At 40.1% G+C, this 22,946-nt stretch overlaps 1 protein-coding gene across 1 annotated transcript in view; it reads right to left on the reverse strand.

Moving 5' to 3' along the window:
• LOC145402096 (uncharacterized) overlaps positions 1 to 22,946 on the reverse strand; it is a 178,255-nt gene that overhangs the window by 32,734 nt on the left and 122,575 nt on the right. The window contains exon 2 of the mRNA XM_080274214.1: positions 11,740 to 12,154. Coding sequence (XP_080130340.1) covers positions 11,740 to 12,154 — 415 coding nt within the window. The remainder of the gene's footprint in view (positions 1 to 11,739; positions 12,155 to 22,946) is intronic.

Consider the following 22,946-nt stretch of genomic DNA (forward strand, 5'->3'; position numbering starts at 1 on the left):
AGCTCTCTGTCTATATATCTATCGCCAGTGACCCTAATCACGTAAGGGGTGGCGACAAACGAATCGTCGCCCTGGAAAAGCAGACGAATGGAAGGAGGAGGAAACTGGAGGAAGGAGGGAGGGGGAGGGTAGAGAAAGGAGAGGAGGAAGAAAGAAGAGGGAGGGAAGAGGAGGGTAGAGAAAGGAGTGGAGGAAGGAAGAAGAGGGAGGGAAGGAGAGGGTAGAGAAAGGAGAGGAGGAAGGAAGAAGAGGAAGGGAGGGAGGAAGCGAAGAGGGGGAAGCGCAGGTATGGTTCACAGGGAAGTTTCTTTTGGATTTTAATGACTAAATCGCGTTCGGAAGAGGAAAGAGTGTTTTTACTGTTTTTTAGTATGGTACCCCTTTTTTTTAGTAGTAGACGAGGGAGTGGCTTATTAACCCAGGTGGAAGTCTGCATGAAGCCGAGTGAGTGTGGAGGAAATGATGGATCACTGTGAAAAGCAAGAACAGGAAGAGGAAGGAGCTGTTTAACTATACGGTACCGTTTCTCCCGTTGTGCTCTAAAGTGGCCTTAAATTGACATCTCGCCGTCTTGAATGCTCAGTTGTAACAATGGATCAGCAGTAGAATATGATGCTAGTTACAAAGAAGTGTCGTGGGGAGGATATAGAACTATAATCATATTCTACCATCGAGTTACGTGAAGTTAACCGCAAAAGGACGAAAATCTAGGCCAAGTTAGGCTACAGAAAGTATAGTTCTGTTTAGATTTAAGTACAGAATGATGGTGATGATGATGATGATGATGATATAACACGGTAGCATGAACCTTTTTTATCGTACAGAATCACCCATCCTCCTATAATTTATTCTCTACCGTATGAAATCGTCGGTGTCCGTTGTAAAAGAATAATGATAGGGTTTGTAAAAGAATTATAATAGAGTTTTCGTGGCCATGAACGGGTTGATGCTAACACTATTAACACTGAGGCACCGGTGACTCATCCAGCTCAGTATCATCGGATTAGTACTAAGGTAGATTATAATACCGGCAAGCCTAACCGAATGCATTTATACAGTATTCTAAGCAGACAAACAAACTCAGTAGATGTAAGTGAAAATACCTGAGAGACAAATAGAACGCAAAGACTGTTCAGCTGATACGTGTGAAAATACCTATGAAACTAAATTTGGACGAAAGTATGGAATATTTCACGCCAATCTAGGCCTGTAGCGTTTGACCTTGTAAATTTGCTGTCCTGACAGATTCCCAATATTTACTGAGATGGACGGGATACCAGAACCAGTTTCTATGTTTTTCTGATATTATGCAATTTACCTTATTCCCGCCACCGTAGTATTTTCACAGGCAAAATAACACGGCAGCAAACCAGGGGGAAATTTCCGACATATTGCCCTCATTGTTATTCATGAGCTTGGGTGCTGATACGATCGCCGTGGCGTAAATCACACTCGACATAATGTACTGCGGGAGTGGATTTGGAGGACCTGCAAAGTGTGGTGCCTTGGGTGGTTGTGTGTGTGTGTGTGTGTGTGTGTGTGTGTAACCATCTCAGCCCGATTATGTATTACTGTGATCGATTTTAGCTGTTTCCACACGTCATTCATCATAGGGAAAATTAAAACTGGAGGAGCCAGATGACCCCTTCGTCAATCCCATCACGAACAAGGCTTCTTAAGGTTAATAAAATCCTCTTAAGATAGAAAGAATTACGCCAGAAACGCGTTATCGGATCGAAGGAGTTAACATTCCCAAGCATAACTGGATTGCCGCAACATATGGCCCGTTTTACCCACCTTCCTCGAGTCTTTATATTATTATCATCATTATTATTATTATTATTATTATTTTATTATTATTATTATGGTTAGCGTCACCTTATTTTACAGTGTGTAGTATAGGGAAGACGTCCGCGTGCCGAAGAGGTTTGCAGCAATTATTATTAACTCCTGCAACGTCAACTTTTATTTATTTATTTTTTTCACCTTTCTGTGTCAAGGAGACTACAGTTACAAAACACTGCGATGCATTTTTGCTTTTCATTCCCCATACACGTGTGAAATTTAAACATAAAATTAAAGTAACCAAGCAAGCATATTGGTCAGGCATGTTAGTAAAAAAATAAATAAATACCATTACATTTTCAGACATTCCTCAAATGCAAATTAGAGCAACAAAACCAAGCATATATTTCCTCTGTCAAACGTCTCTACAAGTGCTGCTTCTAGAGTCAAGTAAATTAGGGTAACCAGGTAACAAATGCATGTGGTGTTACCTGGCGAGCCGTTCTTCCCCCCACATACACTCCTGCCCCACAACAACACGCTCCCTCACCCATCACCACATTGAGCATATGTTTTACGAGCGAATTACACCAACGCGCTCTCGTTTAGCCCTGAACACCCCTATTTTGTGTTCCTTTTTTTATTTTTTTATTTTTTTACTGGGAGACATAACAAAGTAATTAGTTATGGACTTAAAATACTTGGAATTCATAAATAAGGTGGTATCGTCCTTTCATTTCTCATATTATATTTCTTCAGCTTTTTTTTTTTTTAAGGGTAGATGGAAGAGGGTGAAAGATTGACTAGAAGAGTGTATGTGAATGAGGTGGAGGGGCGGAGGGGAAGAGGGAGACCGAGGATGAGATGGAGGAGGGAGTGTGGAGTGTGTGAGCTGCAGAAGGGCAACATGATGACAGAGGACAGAATGATATGGAGGCGATTATGGCCACTCTTTCCGGAATTAAAGCTTCTGATTGTAAATAGATGCATAGATACGAGTAGATAGATAGATAGATAGACGTCGGCGGAAGAGTAAAAAGTAGTACTATATGTAACAATTATGGTTTACTGAAATACGATGCAAAGTTTTATAGGTAAAATGATTATAAGAAATGGACACTGTTTCTCATTCCTTCTGCATATCAAATTTTTTTCCCTGCTCCATCACCCTCCTCCTCCCACCGCGCTTTTTTTTTTTTTTTTTTTTCTTCCGGGAATTGGGTATAAAAGGTGAAGCGTGAAGGCTAAGACTCTGCCATAACTTGCTAGATGTCAAGGATAAAACTTTGGAAAAATAAAAAAAAGACTGGTACCATTTCCTGAAGGTGTGATAAAGGTGTCAGGCTGAGGTAACTCAAAACTGGTCTCTCTCTCTCTCTCTCTCTCTCTCTCTCTCTCTCTCTCTCTCTCTCTCTCTCTCTCTCTCTCTCTCTCTCTCTCTCTCTCTCTCATAATGATGTCAGACTGAGGTAATACTGGGATGTATGAAGGCGGTTTTGTTCTCTCTCTCTCTCTCTCTCTCTCTCTCTCTCTCTCGCATCGCGTTGGTAGACCTCATTACCAAAGGGAGTTAGCAGCTTAGCAAGAAGGGAAGGGAGAAAAACAGGAAAAAGGAAAGAAAGGGAAAAGGAAAAATGAAGTAAGGGAAAAAGGGTGATAGGAAAACAGACTAGGCTAATAACGAAGAAGAGCAGGAGGAAAAGGCAGACGGAGAGAGAGAGAAACGCCGACTAGTCAAAAGGAGGGATTAGTAGGTGAGAGAGAGAGAGAGAGAGAGAGAGAGAGAGAGAGAGAGAGAGAGATTACGGAGGGAGAGTGGAGACTTAATAATCATAAAAGGAAACAGGCAGGATAGAGGAAGTTTTAGCAGTGAGGGTAGCAGGAATGGATGAAAACTAAGCAGGGCGAAAAGCAGAAAACGCAGACTAAGCAGAAGAGAGAACGAACCACCTTGAAATCAGCAGGGGATGTTGTTAGCAAATGATAGAAGTAGGAAGGGTGGGAGAAAGGGGGAGGTGGGGACGGATGGGGAGGGAGGTGGGGAAGGAGAAGAATGGAAAGGAAGGGAAGGAAAGGGAGGGTGAAGGGAAAGTGGAGGTGGTGAAAGGGGAGGAAGAGATGGGTGGGTGGAGAAGAGGGAGATGGAGGGGAGGGGATTGTGTAGGGGGAGGGTAGGGTATCAGAGGGGAGGAAGCAGACAGTAGCAGAACTAAGCAGCGGGAGTCCTTCACCCCCATTACTACTGCTCCTCCTGCTGAGTCTGCTGCTGCCTCTCCATCTGCTGGTTAGTAGAGAGGGGGTCACTCCATCATTTATTTCTATTATTTATCTGCTTCCTTTATTAGGTGATTATGATGATCTTTTATTATATTTTTCATTTTTATTTATCTTTTATGAGAAGAAGGTTGAAAAAAAAAAAATTAGCTTTGGGAGATTATTAGACTCTCTCTCTCTCTCTCTCTCTCTCTCTCTCTCTCTCTCTCTCTCTCAAAATTAATAGTCCTTGGATTTACTGCATACTTTATGTGAAAATACTGTTCTTTCTCCCTTCATATTATGGGATGGATTTACGAGCATTGCATGTTGAAAGTGAAATATTGCTCTCTCTCTCTCTCTCTCTCTCTCTCTCTCTCTCTCTCTCACACACACACACACACACACACACACACACACACACAATTTTAAGACAGTGATTTTAAGTGGGTAAAACAATACGCTACCGGGCTACGAAAAACTACATAAACCAGTACATGTTGAAGATTAACCTTGGGAAGATAAATAAGAATAAATGAATAAATGTCTGAAAATATGACTTAAACATTTATAGACCTTCTCCTAAGTAAATTTATTGTTTATTGTTATTGCTTTATGATTATTGTAAATAGTGATTGAATTGAGATTGAATATAACGCAGGAAATGAAATGATGTCTCTGGAATATTAAGTATCCATCTATAACCCGACGCCCTAATTCCGCTAAGGGTGGCCGCAAACAAAACGCCTCCAAGTCGCTCTGTCACCCACCATTTGTCTGCCCTCCTCCCAATTCACTCCCCCCTCCCTCATGGAGTTGGAATATTAACGCCTGATAATACCGTGGATCATATTCTCGTCGGGCTCCGTAGCACCTCTTCCTTAGCGATTTATTTGTGGCTGAGGCTGGTTGATTTAATTTTGAACGTGATTTATGCAGAGTATGGCGGTATTGGAAGGATTTATGTAACTCAGAAGAGGACAGTAAGGTGTAATGAACGGTGTAAATCGCTTGGGAATAGGTGTTAGGGAGCTTCCTTAACCAACTAGAATACTTGTCCTTGACATTTTCCAGAGTGCAGACATAGTAGTAGTAGTAGTAGTAGTAGTAATTATAGTAGTAGTAGTGGTTGCAGTAATTGATGTTGCTGTTTTAATCCAGTCTCAGCTGCATGTGAACTCAGTGGACTGCAGGCTGAAACTGTCCTCCTGCAGTCCACCATCCTCCTCCTGGGGGATAGGGAGGGAAGCGAGGGACATTTTTACAGTCGCGGAGCGGTACCACCCAGACAGATCGGTGCCACCACGTGAAGGCGTCCCTCTCCAGCACCGAGACGTATTGTAACAGAAGTAATCAGATACTACACCTGGATTTTTAACACGTGTCCATAACAGCGTCCGCAGTCGTACGCATTTAACGCAATTTACGCCAATTATACGCAATTTGGCGTCACTTTGGAGCGTAACTAGAGAAGGATGTGGTGCAGTTTACCTCGTGGGAGTAATGGAGTGGCAATTGATCTTTGAATTATTTGTGAGAAGGTGGTGATTTGTGTGTGTGTGTGTGTGTGTGTGTGTGTGTGTGTGTGTGTGTGTGTGTGTGTGTGTGTGTGTGTGTGTGTGTGTGTAATTTCTAATAACAGCCATCGTGTATCAACTTTCATCTCAGTCCTTCACTTCCTCCTCACGCTTCCTTTCCACACCCTTCCCTCCCATCCCACTTCCCCCTCCCCTCTCATCCCACTTCCTCCTTCTTCACTCCTCACTCCCCTGTACCCATTCCTACTCCTTTATTCTTTCTTCGTCTCCTTCTCTTCCCTCTCCCTTTCTCACCTCTTCTCTCTGCAGTCTACAATCTCCCCCTCTTCCATCCTCTCCCTTCTCTATTCCACCTCCCCTCTTGTCATTTCCAGTCCTTTGCATATTTTGTCTTTCCTTTCTTCACTCTTTCCCCCTTTCTTCTGTTCTCAACCTATTGCTTCTTCCTCCCTTGTTCTCTTCTCTCTGTCTCCTCAGTACCGCTACTTCATACTGTCTCATTCTTTTCTTCTCTCCTTCATTCCCTTCCCTTCCTCTCCCAAGCTAATTCTCTTCTGCTTTCTCTCCCTCCCTCTTATGCCCATCCCCTCTTGATGATCTTTCTCTTTTACTTCCCTCCCCTCCTCTTCTAGGTCTACCCTCTCTCCCTCAGCCTCTCCCAACCTGTCCCCTTCCACACTTCATTCTATCTCTCCATGCCCTTCCATCTCCCTATCCATCCTTTTCCTTTCCATTCCTAGCCCTCCCTAATCTGCTGTCTTCTCTTATCCCATCTTTTCCCTCCTTTCCCCATTCCCACTTCCTTCTCTACATTATCTCCCTCTCCTTCTCTCCCCAATCTGTTGTCTCCCCCTCTCCCTTCTCGCCTCCATTTCCTCCCCCTCTACCTTCTCTCCTCCCCTCCCTCCCCCTCTCCCCTCCACGCCCCGCCATCCCTATAAAATTTTACGACATCTAATGAGAGTGATCATAACAAGTTCCCCCTCTGTTTACGATAAGGTGGTTTAGACTATACCACGGGGAGGCTTATAGGGTTTTTATATAGACACTGGCAGGTTTATATAGGGAGTGGGGAGTTTGTATAGGGAGTGGGAGTGATATAGGAAGAGTGGTACATAAAGAGAAGTGCAGGGAAATTATCAAAAGGTCTACTCTCTCTTCTGACTCTACCACTAGGAGGCTTATAGGGAGTTATATAGGCACTGGGAGATTATATAGGACATGGGGTAATATATATAGAGAGTGATATATTAAAAGTTTTATAGATGAATGATTCTAACAAAGTAGACTCTCTGTTTCCGATATATAAGGTAGTTTAGATTATACCATAGGGAGGCGTATAAGGGGTTGGTATAGGCATTGGCAGGTTAATATAGACACGGACAGGTTTATGTGAGAGGTGGGGGCGATGTATATCGACGAAGTAATGTGTATAGAAAGGGAGATGTCCGTATTGGGAAGCGATATAACAAGGTACTGTAGTTCATTTACTGCTATACCACAAGGATGGTCATACGAGACACATCAGTATAGCCATTATCGATACGGAGATTTATATGGGAACTGGAGGGTTTATATGGCGACTAGGAGAGAGAGATATGGAGGAAAAGATACATTTAACTCAAGGTTTAGCGACCGGAGTGATATATATAGACGAAGGGATGGACGGAAGTATTGTGGCTGTCAGGTGAAAACAGGTATATACCGAGGGGATTTATATAGCAATCAGGTGTGGTGTATATAGGAGTGATGTATATAAAAAGGAAGGTATATGTAGCAACTGAGTGTGATATAGTTATGTATGTGTGTGAACTATACTCTTCATACTCTGACTTGGCCTAAAACTGCCATCCCTCCCTTCTTGAATGCAGAGTTGTAGCAGATGATTAACACGTGCATGATGCTAGTCACGAAGAAGTGCTGTGGAAAGGATGTAGAGCTATAGTAGTCTTTTTGTGCCATTGAGGTACACGAAATAAGCTGCAAAAGGACGGAAATCAGGGCTAAGTTAAGGTTAAAGGGGTATAGGTGGTTTATATACTGTGACTGGCTTGTTCATATAGGGTGTGGAGGCGATATATGAGAGTAAGTGATATATTAACAGATTCAGGAAGGGCAATTGGTTTTTATGACAAGCTTAAGTGGGTTTATGGGAAATTGAAAAGTGCAGTATTGACCAATGTAAGTGCAACTGATTACATGCAGTTGTTAATGAAATAGGCTTTAGTTGTCACAATTTCCGCCGAGACAAATTAATACGAGGCCGTTTATGAGGTAGCAAAAAATAGTTGATCTGGTTGAAATTGATTTGGATATTAAGGACAGTTGAGACTCTTACGGCTTACCAACAATTTCCTCTGAGATTTATTGATATGGTGGTAGTTTTAGAGGAGGTAATAGGGGTTTACTGGAGGCATAAAGGGGGATTTTGAGCAGTGGAAAAATGTTGGTTAAGCTAGACGGAAATGATTGTTGTTCAAGGAAGTTAGTAGCACTAGGGTAATTTTTCAGTCATTTTTTTTTTATACCGAAGATGAACAGAGGCAGGAAAAAAATATGATCAGCTTTGTTTTGTTTTTTTCCTTATACAGAAGATGGACAGAGGAAGGAAAACCAAATTAAATAAAAAATAATTGATACATTGAGAGTTTCAGAGTAAGGAACTGATTATTATTACACACACATATATATATAAGGAGCCTTTATATGAAATTGGAGAAAATGTTAGTTAAATTAATATGAGTGGAATTGGTCTGGATGTTACGGACAGTTGGCCTTCTTTTGGATTATTGAGTTTTCCATGATTTCTTCGAGTGTAATGTTTGATGTATTGACCGTGGCAGGGCTTTATTTATTTATTTTTTCTTGGCCCAGTTTCTCTTCTTTTTGCAGCTTATTTCACGCAGCTCAGTGGCAGAATAAGACAAAGTTACAGCTCTGCATCCTTTCCATAGCACTTCCTCGTGGCCAGGGTCGTACTCAAGCGCTAATCTATTGTTGCAAATCGGTATTCAAGATGGAGACGGCAATTTTAGGCCTAGTTAAAATGAAACTAGTACAGAAACTAAATCTTGGGAGTGGGGATGTTACGGGAGGAAAGGGAGAACGAGTATGGGATGGATGAAGAGGGATGAAAAGGTATTGGAATGAGGATGGTTGTAGGAGAGATGAAAGTAGATGTGCAGGAGTGGGTGAAGGTGTACGAGTATGTAAGGGGTAGGATGGGTGAGGGATGAAATGGTGGGGGGGGGGGGTTGAGTTGGGTATGTTATAGGAGTGGGTAGGCAGGGCAGAGGAAGGATTGAGGGTTGATAGTGTATGTTAGGGAGAGGTAAGGCAGCAAAGGTGGAAAGTAGGTTGTGGTCGAGTCTGGGTGTGGGGGGAGGTGGGTGAAAGAACTCCCTATCAGGTCCTCATTATGGATCATAATGACGTTCGTTTGTACTGTTAACTCTACAGCAAATTACGCAAACGTTACCCATAAACGTTTCCACCGCTACCTATAAAGCCGATTTGCCAGTTTCCCCCTCGCAATTTACGGGGCCAGTTGTATGGATAATTTTGTGATATTAACTGCACACATCCCCGACTTAACAAGGAGGACCGGCGGTATATGGTTACTTAATATCCGGAAGCTCTAAGGCCACGCCCGAAAATAAGCGACCGTGTGGGATTCTGATGCTGCAATGTAAGAGTTTAGATGTCGTGATTGGGAGATTGGTAAGTGGGGATTTAGTTATTCCAGAGTATAAATGACGTGATTTAGAGATTGCAAAGTGGGTATTTAAGAGGCTGCAAAGCGAAAATTTGAATGCCATGTGTGTGAGATTGCAAAAGTAAGACATACTGCAAAGTGAGAATTTAATTGCCGTGATTTTGAGGATTAAAGAGTGGAGATATCGATATTGCACAGAAAGAGTTTGCATATCGCGATCTTTAAATGCACAGTAGGGATATAAATTCCATATACCAGTTGATTGTGGGATTAACTAGATCAGTGGGGCTCCCAGGGATGTGACTGAAGTGATTTTAAGTGAGTGGTCAAAGGATATGAGTGTGTTTAAGGCTTTAGGTTAAGTACACTGAGGTTGTCGTTTTAACGTTGATTGAACACTGTGACGTATATTGGTTCATTTCAGTTTACGTTCGTTATAGAAGTGTGATTAACATAGACAGGTGAACAGATGGAGAGTCTAATCAATAAGCCAACAAGACAGACAGACAGCTAAATATAAGGGGGCAAATCGACAGGTGGACACGTTAAAAAACTGACAAATATGCAGACAAGAGAGACGGATAGATAAATATTGCCATCTGCATTACTCTAACAGCTTTACCAACAATGCACCGCACCAGCCAGTTGTTGATGCGCTAACGACCCCCCGCCACCCACCCCATTACCCTCACCCTCCTCATTAGCCTATCGTAAAGAGCCTCCATCCCACCTGCATTATTACTCTGTGCTGCCTAATTGAGCGCCCGTGTAATTGCCGGAAACGAAGCTGGTAATATTGGTTCTAAATGACCAGGGAACGAAAAGAGGGGGAAGGGAGGAAGGGCGCGGCAGGAGGCTGATGGGGAGGGGAAAGGAGGAAGGGGAGGGGAAGGGAAGAAGGGGGAGGGGAAGGGAGGAAGGGGGAGGGAAAGCAAGAAGAAGGTAGGGAGGGTAGGAGGAAGGGGAAAGGAGCAGTGTGACAGAGGGTGACAGAGGGAAGGGGAAGTGGGCATAAGGGGACCTGTCTTAGGAGGGTTTGGAGGGGGGAAAGAGGGAGGGGGGATGGTGCAGGCAAAGGGACAGAGGGGAAAGGGGAGGGGGGCAAAGGGGGCTTAGTAGAGGGGGGAATGAGGTAAGTGGAAATTGGGTATGTGGTCGATTGTATATGAGTTAATTGGATGTGTTTGTTTCGCGTGAGTGTTTGGGTGACAGACGGAGAATAGGAGAAATAACCTATATCTCGGTACGTCGGTCACATTTATAGCTGAAATATCGAAGACTAGCATTGTGTAAGGTGAATGTCGCTTGAGAGTAGCAGTTGGCAGACAGGGGCCAGAAGATGGAGAAATATCTGAATTTATAGCCAGGTTTAAAGTTCATTTCTGTACTCCATATAACACCCCTCTTACTCTCCACCCAACGATTCTTGTGTAAAGGTGGGATGGCTCTTTCAGGGTTCTCAGCGTTCATCCTACATCATTTAACTTCTACAAGGAGCTTATGTCTGCGTTGTCATTGTTCATCCTGTATCATAAACTTCCTCCCTTTACTGCAACACTCACACCCATACAAGCACACTGAACCATTTTGCCAATACATTAAATACAATGAATTCTAAGTGGAGCGCTTTTTATGTACCGCCCTGCACGTTAGGCTACCATTGTGAATAAATTGCTTTGTATTTTGAGTGTAATAGCTGACGGAGTGGGAAAATCAGTGACATCTCAATTTATTGGCTAATTTTATGGTTCGTTTCTGAAATATATGAGGTTTGCATTGTGTATCAGATGATTGTAGTGATTGTGTTATTGTGTCTCTTGATTGTCTGGTTGACAGATAGAGAACGAGAAAGTAAGTCATTATCTCTGTTATTTTTCACGTTTTTATACTCGTCTGGCGTAAAATTGGGTTCAGTATTGACATATAACAAGGGAGCATTGTGTGAAAATTTATTGGATTTGAATATTGGTTTGGCGGAAAGGAAACAAGAATGTAAAGGTGTGTGTGTGTGTGTGTGTGTGTGTGTGTGTGTGTGTGTGTGTGTGTGTGTGTGTGTGTGTGTGTGTGTGTGTGTGTGTGTTTTATGGCCACTTGGTTCGCATATACGTCTTCCAAATAAATAGTGTTAGACTGGAAATTTGACAAGTTTAGTTTTTAGTGCTCTGTGAATGATAGACGCCAGATCATCGCAAAGAAAGTGACATCTATTTTGTATCTGTTTAACATGTATGTATATTATAGTACTCCCTAAGCTGTCATTATCTTCTGCATCCATCCATCATATATACACAAAATATATACTCTTAATATACCTACGGACATAAGTAATAATTCAGCCTGCCACCAGATAACTCATCTTTATTATGACCTCCCTCCCCCTTTCTCCCTTCAGATAAAGTAAGATAGATAAATAAAGAGGTAAATAGATAGATAAATAAAGCCACTGACCTTGTGAACACATCGGGGTAGTGTGTCCTCGCAAATGCCTTCTCCAGTTCCTCTAGTTGGAAGGACGTGAAGGTGGTCCGGTAGCGACGTTGCTTCTTCTTGGGGGTGAAGTCGTCCCCCTCCCCCCCAGCGCCCCCTCCCCCTCCTCCCCCTCCCCCACCGGCCTCACTTCCCCCTTCCCCTCCCCCTTTATCCCCCTCCATGTCCCCCTCATCCGTGACATCCACATCGGGCTCAATGCTGTCGTCTGGGGTGGGGGTGATGGAGCCGCTCTTGAGGACAGGGGAGAGAGGGGGGCAGAGGGGTGGTGGGGGCTGGGAGGGAGTGGGTGGGGGGGAGCCGGGGTTGGAGCACTTCACCCCAACGCCCATGACTGTGGCAGGGGCGGGGGAAGAGCGACCGCCGGACAAATACCCTGAAACAAGAGAAAAAAAATGTTAAAGTTGAAAAAAGTAACAAATTTCAATGATACCTCTGTCTTTAAGCTCCAACAAGTGTCTCTAGGATTCTAAGCCCTATATATGTGTAACTACTGTGACATTCAGAATATTATCGTACACACACACACACACACACACACACACACACACACACACACACACACACACACACACACACACAGCTGAAGCCAAAGCGTAATTATCTGAAAATAAGCCAAATTGGGCGTGTTGGAGAGCATTCGGTGATCAGGATACATAATTACTCTCGGTAAATAATTAAGTGTGAAAATAAATAAATAATGAATAGTGAACAATAACTGAATATACAGTGTGATTCAGTATACTTGTAAATAAACTGGATGCAATATTTATCACACTAAGCTCTGAACAAGAAGGCCAATGACTCTTTATCACACTGTCCATGAACAACAAATAGAGGGTGTGCAATTTTGTCACAGTCAGGTTTTGAGCTATACATAACGAGTGTGCAAGATTTATGACACAGTGACTTTAGAAATAAATAAATAAATAAATAAATAATAAAAATAATAATAATAATAATAATAATAATAGAATATACAATTTTTTGTCACATTAACTTTGAACAGTGAACAGTGGGTAAGATTTCTCACCTTTGAACATTAAATGAACAGTATGCAAAAAATTAACCCTTGAAACTCTGAAAAAATAAAACTTTGCATATTTATCACACTAAGTTTGAACACTAAATAAACTATGCAAATTTTTTTCACACGTCCTGCATTTGCCCCCAGCCAATAAATTTCCAAGGGGGCGAAAACCTGACTCAGCTGCGTACTTACAAAACGGAACTAATTAACTTCTCATTTTCTTCTTTAGTCTGGCATAAAATACATGGCAGTCGAGTGCAAAGAAAATGGGGGCCAGGCCAGCTCGCTCATTACCATCTCATCCTTCAGCGCTTAACAATGGCTTGGTGTGTGTGTGTGTGTGTGTGTGTGTGTGTGTGTGTGAGAGAGAGAGAGAGAGAGAGAGAGAGAGAGAGAGAGAGAGAGACAGAGACAGAGAGAGAGAGAGACAGAGAGAGAGAGAGAGAGGTACAAGAAGTGGAAAGTGAGAGAAATAAAATAAGACAAAAGCAAACATAACAAGAAAATTCATAAAATTCTGAGAGAGAGAGAGAGAGAGAGAGAGTTGTACCACCGTCCCCAATTAGACAGGAGACGTAATGCACAAGTTTGCAAGGGGTTGTTAGTAAGGCTGAGTAACGATATGTCTTAGGTGATTAGGCTCTCTCTCTCTCTCTCTCTCTCTCTCTCTCTCTCTCTCTCTCTTGCTCCGGTTAGTTAATATCCTTTGTACGTTGTTTATGCAGAGTATGGCATTGCTGAAGGATTTATAGAACACAGAATAGGATAGTTAGGTGAAATTAGCAAAATAAATCGCATAGGAAACGGTGCTAGGGAGCTGCCATAATGAACGAAAATGCGGGGCATAGTGATAATTTGCCCTATTTAGGATCAAAACATCAGTAGGAAATACAAGGTGAAGAGTAGAATATGAGGATAAGGGGGTGTACGTATGAGTCTCCTTGGTTACTAGTCAAACCATCCCTGCAATCTGACTACACCTGACCATCAACTGAGCTGGAAGGAGAGACAACCCTTTCAGTCCGATGCCGTATTGTGTGTATTCTTTCCTTGCAAGATACCATAGATGATTTTACTGTTTGGGATAGGCATTTGAAACTGGGAAAGGTAGGTTTATAGTTGGGTGTATTATTTAGCCGTATTGAAGGGGGAAATTGAAGAGGTGGAGATTGAGGATGTAATAAGTAAGGGGGATTTAGTGAACAGTCCGGAAATAAGTAGATAGATTAAGTAAGCGAGTAGGAGAGTAAGTAGCAGGTAAGGGGGTTTGGTAAGTAGATGGTAGGTACTTAAGAGGTAATGAGGGAGAGACAGCTGGGTAATTAGCAAGAAGACGGGCACAGCTGTTATAGTAGCGCGCGCGCGCGCGCACACACACACACACACACACACACACACACACACACACACACACACACACACACACACACACACACACACACACACACACACACACACACACACACACACGGTTATACTGATCGAATTTTTTATACCGTATAGATTTCGAAGACTGGCGTAAATATATATATAAATGAACATATAAATGAACAGACACGTACTGAGATGTTCATACTACAGTCAAAGAAAAACTGCCATCATCATTTTCATCATCATCATCATCATCATCATCATCACACTCCCATCTCTCTTCCTCTTACCTTTCCTCCACTCCTCCCACTTCTCAGTTCATCTCTTTCCTTCATTTTCCCCTTCCTGTACCCCTCCTGCCACCTCAGTTCTTTTGCTCCCTCACCTACTACCTCTCCTCCCTCACCTACTCTTCTCTCCCTTGTCCAAGCACTTTCCCATCATTTTCCTCCCCTTCCTTTCCTCCCTTTCTCCAACTTTTCTCTGTTCTCCCTCTTCCTCTCCCCACACGTTCCCTCCCCCTACCTCAACCTCATCCCTTCCACCTTACACTCTTATCTTCCACACCACCCTCTCCCCTTCCTCTTCCCTCTCTTCCTTGCACCATTCCTCCCCCTCTCCCCACTTCCCCCTCTTCCTTGCACCATAGCTTCCCTTCCCCCCATCTCCCCTTCATCTGTGCACCATTTCTTCCCCTCGTCTCCTCACCATATCATAACCACTGTATACAAATTTCATAGTATTTCCTTACACAACTGTTTTCATCTCATCTTCCGGATATTATTTTATAATATTTCTATTGTTATTACTCTGGGTGTTTTTTTTTTTCCGAGTCCATTTTTTAAAATTTATTCAGGTGGTTTTTGTGTCGTTCCGAAGTTTACATTTTATTATTATTATTATTATTATTATTATTATTATTATTATTATTATCATTATTGTTATTATTATTACTTTAGTTTTATTTATTTGTTTTTGCGATGCTTACTTTTTAGTTCTTTTCACTTATTTTTTTCCTCGTTTGTATTCCCCCCTGACGTTTGTCTGTTATTAATTTTTTTAAATTGTTTTTTGCTGGTTTTGCCTCGGAAGTTTATGTGTCTCTTAATAAGCATGTTACTTTCATGCAGTTTTGTTCACAATTTGTGGAGACCTCCTCTTGTAGTGAAGAGGCTACACAGTAAATAAACATATAAATAAAAGCTGGACCCATCATCTTAATGACTGCCACTTAAATTTTATCATCGGGAACTAGCGACAGTAACATAAATGTAGAGAAATTAATAAAAATAAAAATTGCCATCGCCGTGGAAGTTGACAGCACTGCCTTTCAAAACACACCTGACAAAAGTTTGCTTAATCTAGTCGAACGCATCACTTCACTACGCTCATCTTTATATTTGTTTATTTATTTACTTTCATTTGTGAATTATTGTACTTATTTTTTTTAGTACATTTTCATTAACACCTGACGATCTTATTCAGCCTCAGAGAGAAGTTTGGAACTGAAGGGAATATGTCACTCCTCTCATCTGTATATTTATTTATTTATTTGTATTGAAGTTTTTGAATTATTATATTAGTTTATTTATGTCCTCATTAACACCTCATGATTTTATTCAGACTGTGAGAGAATTTTCGAACTACAGGGAATATATGTCACTACGTTCATCTTTTTAGTTATTTTTTTTATTTAGCTGAATTATTGTATTAATTTATTCACGCACATATTTAACACATGATGATTTTATTCAGCCTCTGAGAATTTCGAACTAAGGGAATTCATTTGTAGCCTTCAACATTTCTTACTGCAACAGATCTCCTTAGAACTTAATAAAATCCTCAAATGATAACAAGAGAACACTAGAATAATCCGTCGTGGGGCTGAAAGGGTTAACTTTTTATTTTATTTTTTTTAAAGAGAAGGAACCAAAGGCCAGAACGCCGAAAGATTGTGCCAAGAAAAAATAAAAATAACAGCCAAAGTCAAGATCCGTATCCTAAGAGTGTCCTAAATTAATTATAAATGTGCACTGGCTTTCAGATGTGGACTGGGAACATAAGTTGAGTTAATCTAGTAGCATGCCTGTTTGTGGATCATGTGCACCTCGGTTTAACATATACCTTCTCCCGGATTAAACCAGCTGGAACGGTCTTCTGGTCGAGGTTAGTGATGGTGTAATAGTATGCCGTGATATTAATGGTCGAAAATTATATTAGTGTTTATCAAAAGCCTGTGTGATGGAGAGTGCTAATATTTGCTTGCCATTTGATGCGGATTTTAGATATCGTTTATGCCATATCATTTTAATTCAGAAGAGAATTGTTTCTTGCTCCCAGGAGACTGGTAGTGTGTATGTATATATGTGTGTGTGTGTGTGTGTGTGAGAGAGAGAGAGAGAGAGAGAGCACAATAGTTACAACTTCGAAGCAGCATTGTAATCCAGATAATAAATATTTTCTTCCATAGCTTTGTGTTACAAGTACCGAAATTTTCCATAGTAGTTATAAAAGCCTTGGTGTTTTGTGACAGATTTTACATTAGGATGCCGATTGACTCTCTTTTCTTTCTTTGCGGTTTGGTCTCCAAGGTATAAGGTCACTGATAAGAAAATGAACTTAAACCAAAAGCCATAGTATACAGATTCCCTTAAGATGAACATTGGAATACAGGAAATAATACATTTTTTCGCTGTTTTGTGATGAAGATTCCGAGATATTAGAAGAAAATTATAACAGATAATATATGTTGGAAGTAGATACTAGCAGTATTTCTTAGACAAATATTCGAAGCACGGTAGTTTTTTTTTTCTTACAGGCTTAGTGTGAGGAAGACACGACAAAACAAATATAGGTATGTAATAGTCCCATATTTTCTTTCACGTCATTTTTGGTACCATTAACTGTACCAGAAAATTTCCAGACACAAAAATATAAATGAAAAATTACAGCTTTTTAATTAATTTTGGTTTAGCACACTATTCCATGCATGTTTTCATTGTTTATTTTAGCGATACCAGGATTTATAAACACAAAAAATTAATTATAAAATATGAAGTTTATCTTATTTGTCATGTTAGGGTAGTAGTTTTTTTTTTTGTTTTTTTCAGTAACGTTTTTCTCCCACGACAGTATATACGGTATATCGATGCTAACATTTCTAGACATAGGGGCCTAAATAAAATAAAAAACACCCCTCCCACCAAACCATTTCGGGGCGGTAACGATAAACAAACGAAATGAAAAAGACGATAATGAGAGGGGGAAAATGAGGAGGACGACACTGCTAAACACATGCTCGATAGAAATTAAAGAAAAATGAATTAAATGAGTCTTGTATTTTTTTTAGATACCGCTTCAGGCCAGGCTGTTGAGAATATTTTTTTATTAATTTTGTACTAGAATTGCACAAATTTCTCGATTATCAATGAAACAAACAAAAAAATGCCCTCGCTTTTTTTATTTACTTTTGTTTTATATTTATTACATGTTTTAGGGAGATACAAAATTGAGTCAACAGTGAAATCCTTGCATTAACAAATACATTTTTTTTTTTTTTCACTGTTCTGGCGTCGCGATTTCTAGGCAGTTTAAATAAGAATAAACAAATTAAATAAGGATAAACAAATTCCCCTTCCCCGCGCCACCGGTAACGATAAACAAGCGAAATTAACTGGCCGATAAAGGGGATAAATGGGGCTGTGGACGGAGGGTGCGTTGCTAATCTCATCGTTCGGGTGATAAGTAAGTGTCAGAATGTTTAGTCTGGCCGTCGCTTTGTATTTCATTCGGCGCGCGCGAGATTATTCGTCACGCTAATGGTGCCGAAATCAGGCGAGGTGACGAAATGGGTTGGGCAGAAATAAGGAGGGTTGTTTTGTGTTATTATTATTATTATTATTATTATTATTATTATTATTTCTGGCGAAGTGACGAGATGCTTGGTTAGGAGATAGGGAGATATTATTATTATTTTTTTTTTTTTATTGTGGTGAAATGAGGTGAGGGGACGATGTGGTTATTATTATTATTATTATTATTATTATTATTATTATTATTATTATTATTAAATGAAAGTAGTAACAGTTTTATTAAACTTTTACTGAAGGACTTAGGGTCACAACTAACCCCCTTGCTGAAAAAGCCCCTAGATCTAAAATCATCTCTAGCAAAAATAACATGCAATAAAGACGCCATCATATTGAAAAGGTCCCCCAGTTAATCCTGCCATTAGCATTAGTGTCGCCTGTTAAATAACGTAGGCATTTATCATTTATTGGTCGTGCCATTAAAGATAATTGTATATAATGGTTGGACATTTATTTTATGGGATGCTATAAATGACTCTGTGTTGTTATATTTAGCGGGAAATTATTGTTGGCCTTATTTATTGGGGTGCTGGGTTATTATTATTATTATTATTATTATTATTGTTATTGTTGTTGTTTTAGTAGTAGTAGTAGTAAGTAGTAGTAGTAGTAATATTGGCCAAAGAAGGTGTAGATGAGGAAGGGTTGCATTGATTAATATTTTTATGGGGTGATAAATTGCTGTTTTATTTACACTGAATTCATTACTTTTTATTGTTTATGGATGCCTGTTACTTTTTCTTCTCTTTCCAGATTTTTATTGTTCCTATGATAAGTGGTTGTGGTGGAATATTTAGAGGGAAATTATTTTGGATTCTGTTAATTGGTATTGTTAGTGGATGCCAGCTGGGAGTACTAACAGTCCGCATTTATAATTATTTTTATTATAGATGACGGTTTATTATTATTATTATTATTATTATTATTATTATTATTAGTGGTGATAGTTGTAGCAGTAATAGGAGTTGTGTTCGTCGTTTTTCATAATTATTGTTTGCTGCTTAAGACAACTAATATATACAAAAAGAAAAAAGTTTGTGTTCATAATTGCGAATAGGAGAGAGAGAGAGAGTGAGAGAGAGAGAGAGAGAAGCGACTGTCGGCGGCGGCGGCGACGGCGATGTAGCGGCATAATACCTTTTTACACCGCATACCGTTTCACACATTCATAATCCTTTCAGCCCAGTGACTTATTTGTTCAAGCTACCTTTGAACGAATTATTTAGTGCAGGAAGGACCTCTCTCAACGAAGAGAATAAAAAAAGAAGTTCACTGCGGACGATATACAGGAAACCGAAAAAATTAGTGGGCTGGTCGCTGGAACTTCACATTTATAGGTCATCGTTGGGAAGGGTTATTCAGCTTCAAAAAATGTATATTGGAACGACTTTCAAGCCATATTTGTTATATAATAAGAAATAATCTGCTCTAATTTGTGTCCGAGTTCGATATGGCATCCCAGCTAATATATATTTTGCTGCATTTTTGGCCCGTTGTTTTTCACTTTCTCATATCGTAAACTGATATTAATTTGAAGGCAGCTCCGGAACAGTTTCATGTACCTGTAATAAAGGTATAATTTAGTTGACATGACCGCGACCCTTCACATTTCGTACCGTAAGTCAGCGATGCGATAGATAAACCAGGATTCGACTCTATATCTTTTCTCGGCCCAGGTCCTCTACTTTTCCATGCTCAGTTTCTGCTTCTCTCTTTATTTCACTGTCCGTGGCACGCTTCTGTGAGCATGGTCCGAGTAACTCATTAAATCACCGGTAATTCGCTAACTTACACAAGTCACCGCCGTATAAAATCAACTGATAAACTGAAACACGATCTCGGCAGGTAACTGTTGTGGGTTAGCTGCCAGATACCGTAAGGTAATACTCTTAAATTCTTTCTAACCCTGGCCTTTTCGGTCCTTTTAGTTCTTCCAACAGCGCCCTGTGTTGAATTAGAGATACCTAGTTTATGTCTCTCTCTTCAACATGACACCCCTCCTTTGCTGTGTTGAGATAAGTAAAAGGGAGTTACGGAAATATGAAGACCGCAAGTTGGCAAGCCCGCACCAAGCTCCGCCCCCTTCATGGCCGCCATCTTTTGACGTCACTAGGCCACGCCTAATGGGAGGAGGTGCTGTAAGTTTTCCCGCCCGTTCCTCTCCCTCTCCCGCCCTCACCCAAGCCCATTTGCAGCAACCAGCTATATTCCACGGGTAAAATATCCCTAACATGCATCTTTATGTCCCGCTAATGAAACCGGTCATTATTTTTTTCCCCCAATCAGTAAAAGGGGGGAGGGGGGACTCGCGTGATGGTAAATTCCGAGTAAAGTAAACAAGTTGCCACCAGCTGACATATTAGGCTGACATTCTGATATTAAGGCCTCGCTGATTCCATCTACTACACCGACCGTAAATCAGAGGCCGTATTTATGCAGGATCTTAGTTATTCCTTACTATGAATAGGTCTCCATAGCAGTTAATTATGCGAAGAAGTTGTTTAGTCACATCTTCCACTCATAACATTAAATATTGTTTTGCTGTGAAGGATTTTGGTACCAAAAATCGAAACGAAAGATCCGTTTACATAGCATAAGCTCAAGAAATTTTATGAATAAGACCCTCAAGTAATGGTTTAAAGGTAGACCAGCAGATAACTTTTTTTTTTTTTTTTTTTTTTTAGGGGGAGGGGGAGAAGAATCTTGCGTCTGCTTAAGATGTTTGTGCTCCGTAAATCAGTTTTCTTGATGGGTCTTAAGTTTTTTCGGGGTCTTTTTTTTTTTTTTTTAACCTTTTTAATGGCTGGAAATTAAAGAAATGAGACAATGCCTTATGGAAGGTACCTGATCCTGCTTTTATTAAACCCTTTTAGCCACAGTACGTCATTATTTATTTTTATTTTATTTTACTCTATTAGACGATTTTCCTCAGCTTAGAGTTCCCGTAGTAAAGGGGTTGATGAGCGTTTTATTTAACGCCTTCATTTCGAAATACGTGTAAATTTAAATAAAGCCATCTAGAAATTGCAAAAATAATGCATAACAAGACGTCCCTGGCTGTGAAAGAGTAACTACTTTTGTGTTTTATTTTTGGGCCCTTGATAGTCGTTTCTGCCATTACCGATACGACTTTGGGGATCTTAGTGGTGAAAATTGAAAGCGACCCGAGGGGGGGGGGAATGTGAGCACAACCAATTTAACTTGTTTAGCAGTCAAAGTACTTCAAAGCCAAGCATAAAATAATAATAATAATAATAATAATAATAATAATAATAATAATAATAATGTGCAGTAATCAGATTATTTGAAGTGGTGTGTGTGTGTGTGTGTGTGTGTGTGTGTGTGTGTGTGTGTGTGTGTAACTTAATTAATTGAAGCAGAGCATGAAAAAAATCAGTGCTTAAGTAACCAAACTGTTAAAAGGAGAATATTTTCATACATAGCTTAGGTGGAGAATAGGCTAAATAATACAGGGTAAAACAAATTTGTACCTGTAGTTACTTATATCAAGAAGAATATAAATAAAAATCTCTGAGTAAGTAGAAGTTAAGCAAATAATGAAAAGAAATGCTATAACTACATTAAAAGCCGAAATTAAGTTGTTTCTTCAGACTTGTGTTTATGTTGGTGTGGTAGGGGCGTTACCTAGTTTATTTCTAAGTAGCTCCTTAATTCAAAAGGTAAAAGTTGTGCCTACGTGTTTGTATTTAATCAATGCACCTTTTTTTTTTTTTTTTTTGTAATATACGTGTTCCCGTATGTATTCGTCCAACTTTGGGAAGATAATTATTTCTCTTTCTCTCTGCCTCATTTATGATATTAAAATTTCCCAGGTCAAAATGTCGGAATGTAGCTCGTAAATTCTGTTAAATATGAAAACATCCATTGCTGGCTTTCAATTTATTTACATGCACGAATAGCGATACCGTCAATTTCCTAAGCCAGACACACGAGTATGGATAGTAAAAATTTTCCCTTCATGGGCAGAAAAATCACCGTCGTTTTCCATAATTCCAGTTGAGATTCTTGAGGTGCTTTTGCTGAATTTAATCGTCGTGGGAATGTGAGAATAAATAAATAAAAAATCTGTGAATGGAATATACTGACGTAACTTACAGCTTGTCGATATCTGAAGTTTTCATGTATGTGCCTGAAATCGTTTAATGGTAATCAGAATAAAGTAATAAAAATAAATGTAAGTCTGAAATGGGCTTTATATATATTAGTCGTATTTTTAACCGCTTACTGTAAAGTCATAAATAATAATGTAATATAAATGAGTATGAATGGGCTTTATAAATATTGGTCCCACACATCTTTAGCTGCATAATATACACTGAAAACATATTATAAAGTATATTGAGTGAGAGGAAATTGAAATACAAGTGGATTAAACAGGAAGGAATTATGGTGAAGTAAATTGACACTCAGAGGCCGTGCTCATTTACGTGGAAAATAGTGCCATGTTCAGAGTTGTATTTTGCGTTTTTTATTTTATTTTATTTATTTATAGATTTGAAGGTGAAAGTTCTCGGTAGTCATTCATTCAGGCCTCCCAGTACGATAGCGATTTCTTTCCCTGCTACCTCCAGACGGTTTTATTCTGTTTAGGAGCGACCCCAACCCCTCCCCTGTGGTCTTCAGTACTTCATTAAACACGGACATGGCTTCTTTTTATCCTTGCTGTCTTCAGACGATTTTGGTTAGCTTCGGAGACATCATTGCTCCCTTAACGAAGAGTTTAATTAGGTTAGTTTCTTTTAATATTACGTCTCCAGTAACTCCTTAAAGCACAGTTCATTCCCTTTGACTCGTATTGCCAAATGGGAAAGCTTGATGATGATGATGATGATGATGATGATGATGATAACGTTTGATGATGATGATGATGAAAGCGA

The sequence above is a fragment of the Coenobita brevimanus genome, chromosome 6, assembly GCF_032717465.1.
Source record: "Coenobita brevimanus isolate Jiangsu-jjx chromosome 6, ASM3271746v2, whole genome shotgun sequence".
Lineage (NCBI taxonomy): Eukaryota > Metazoa > Arthropoda > Malacostraca > Decapoda > Coenobitidae > Coenobita > Coenobita brevimanus.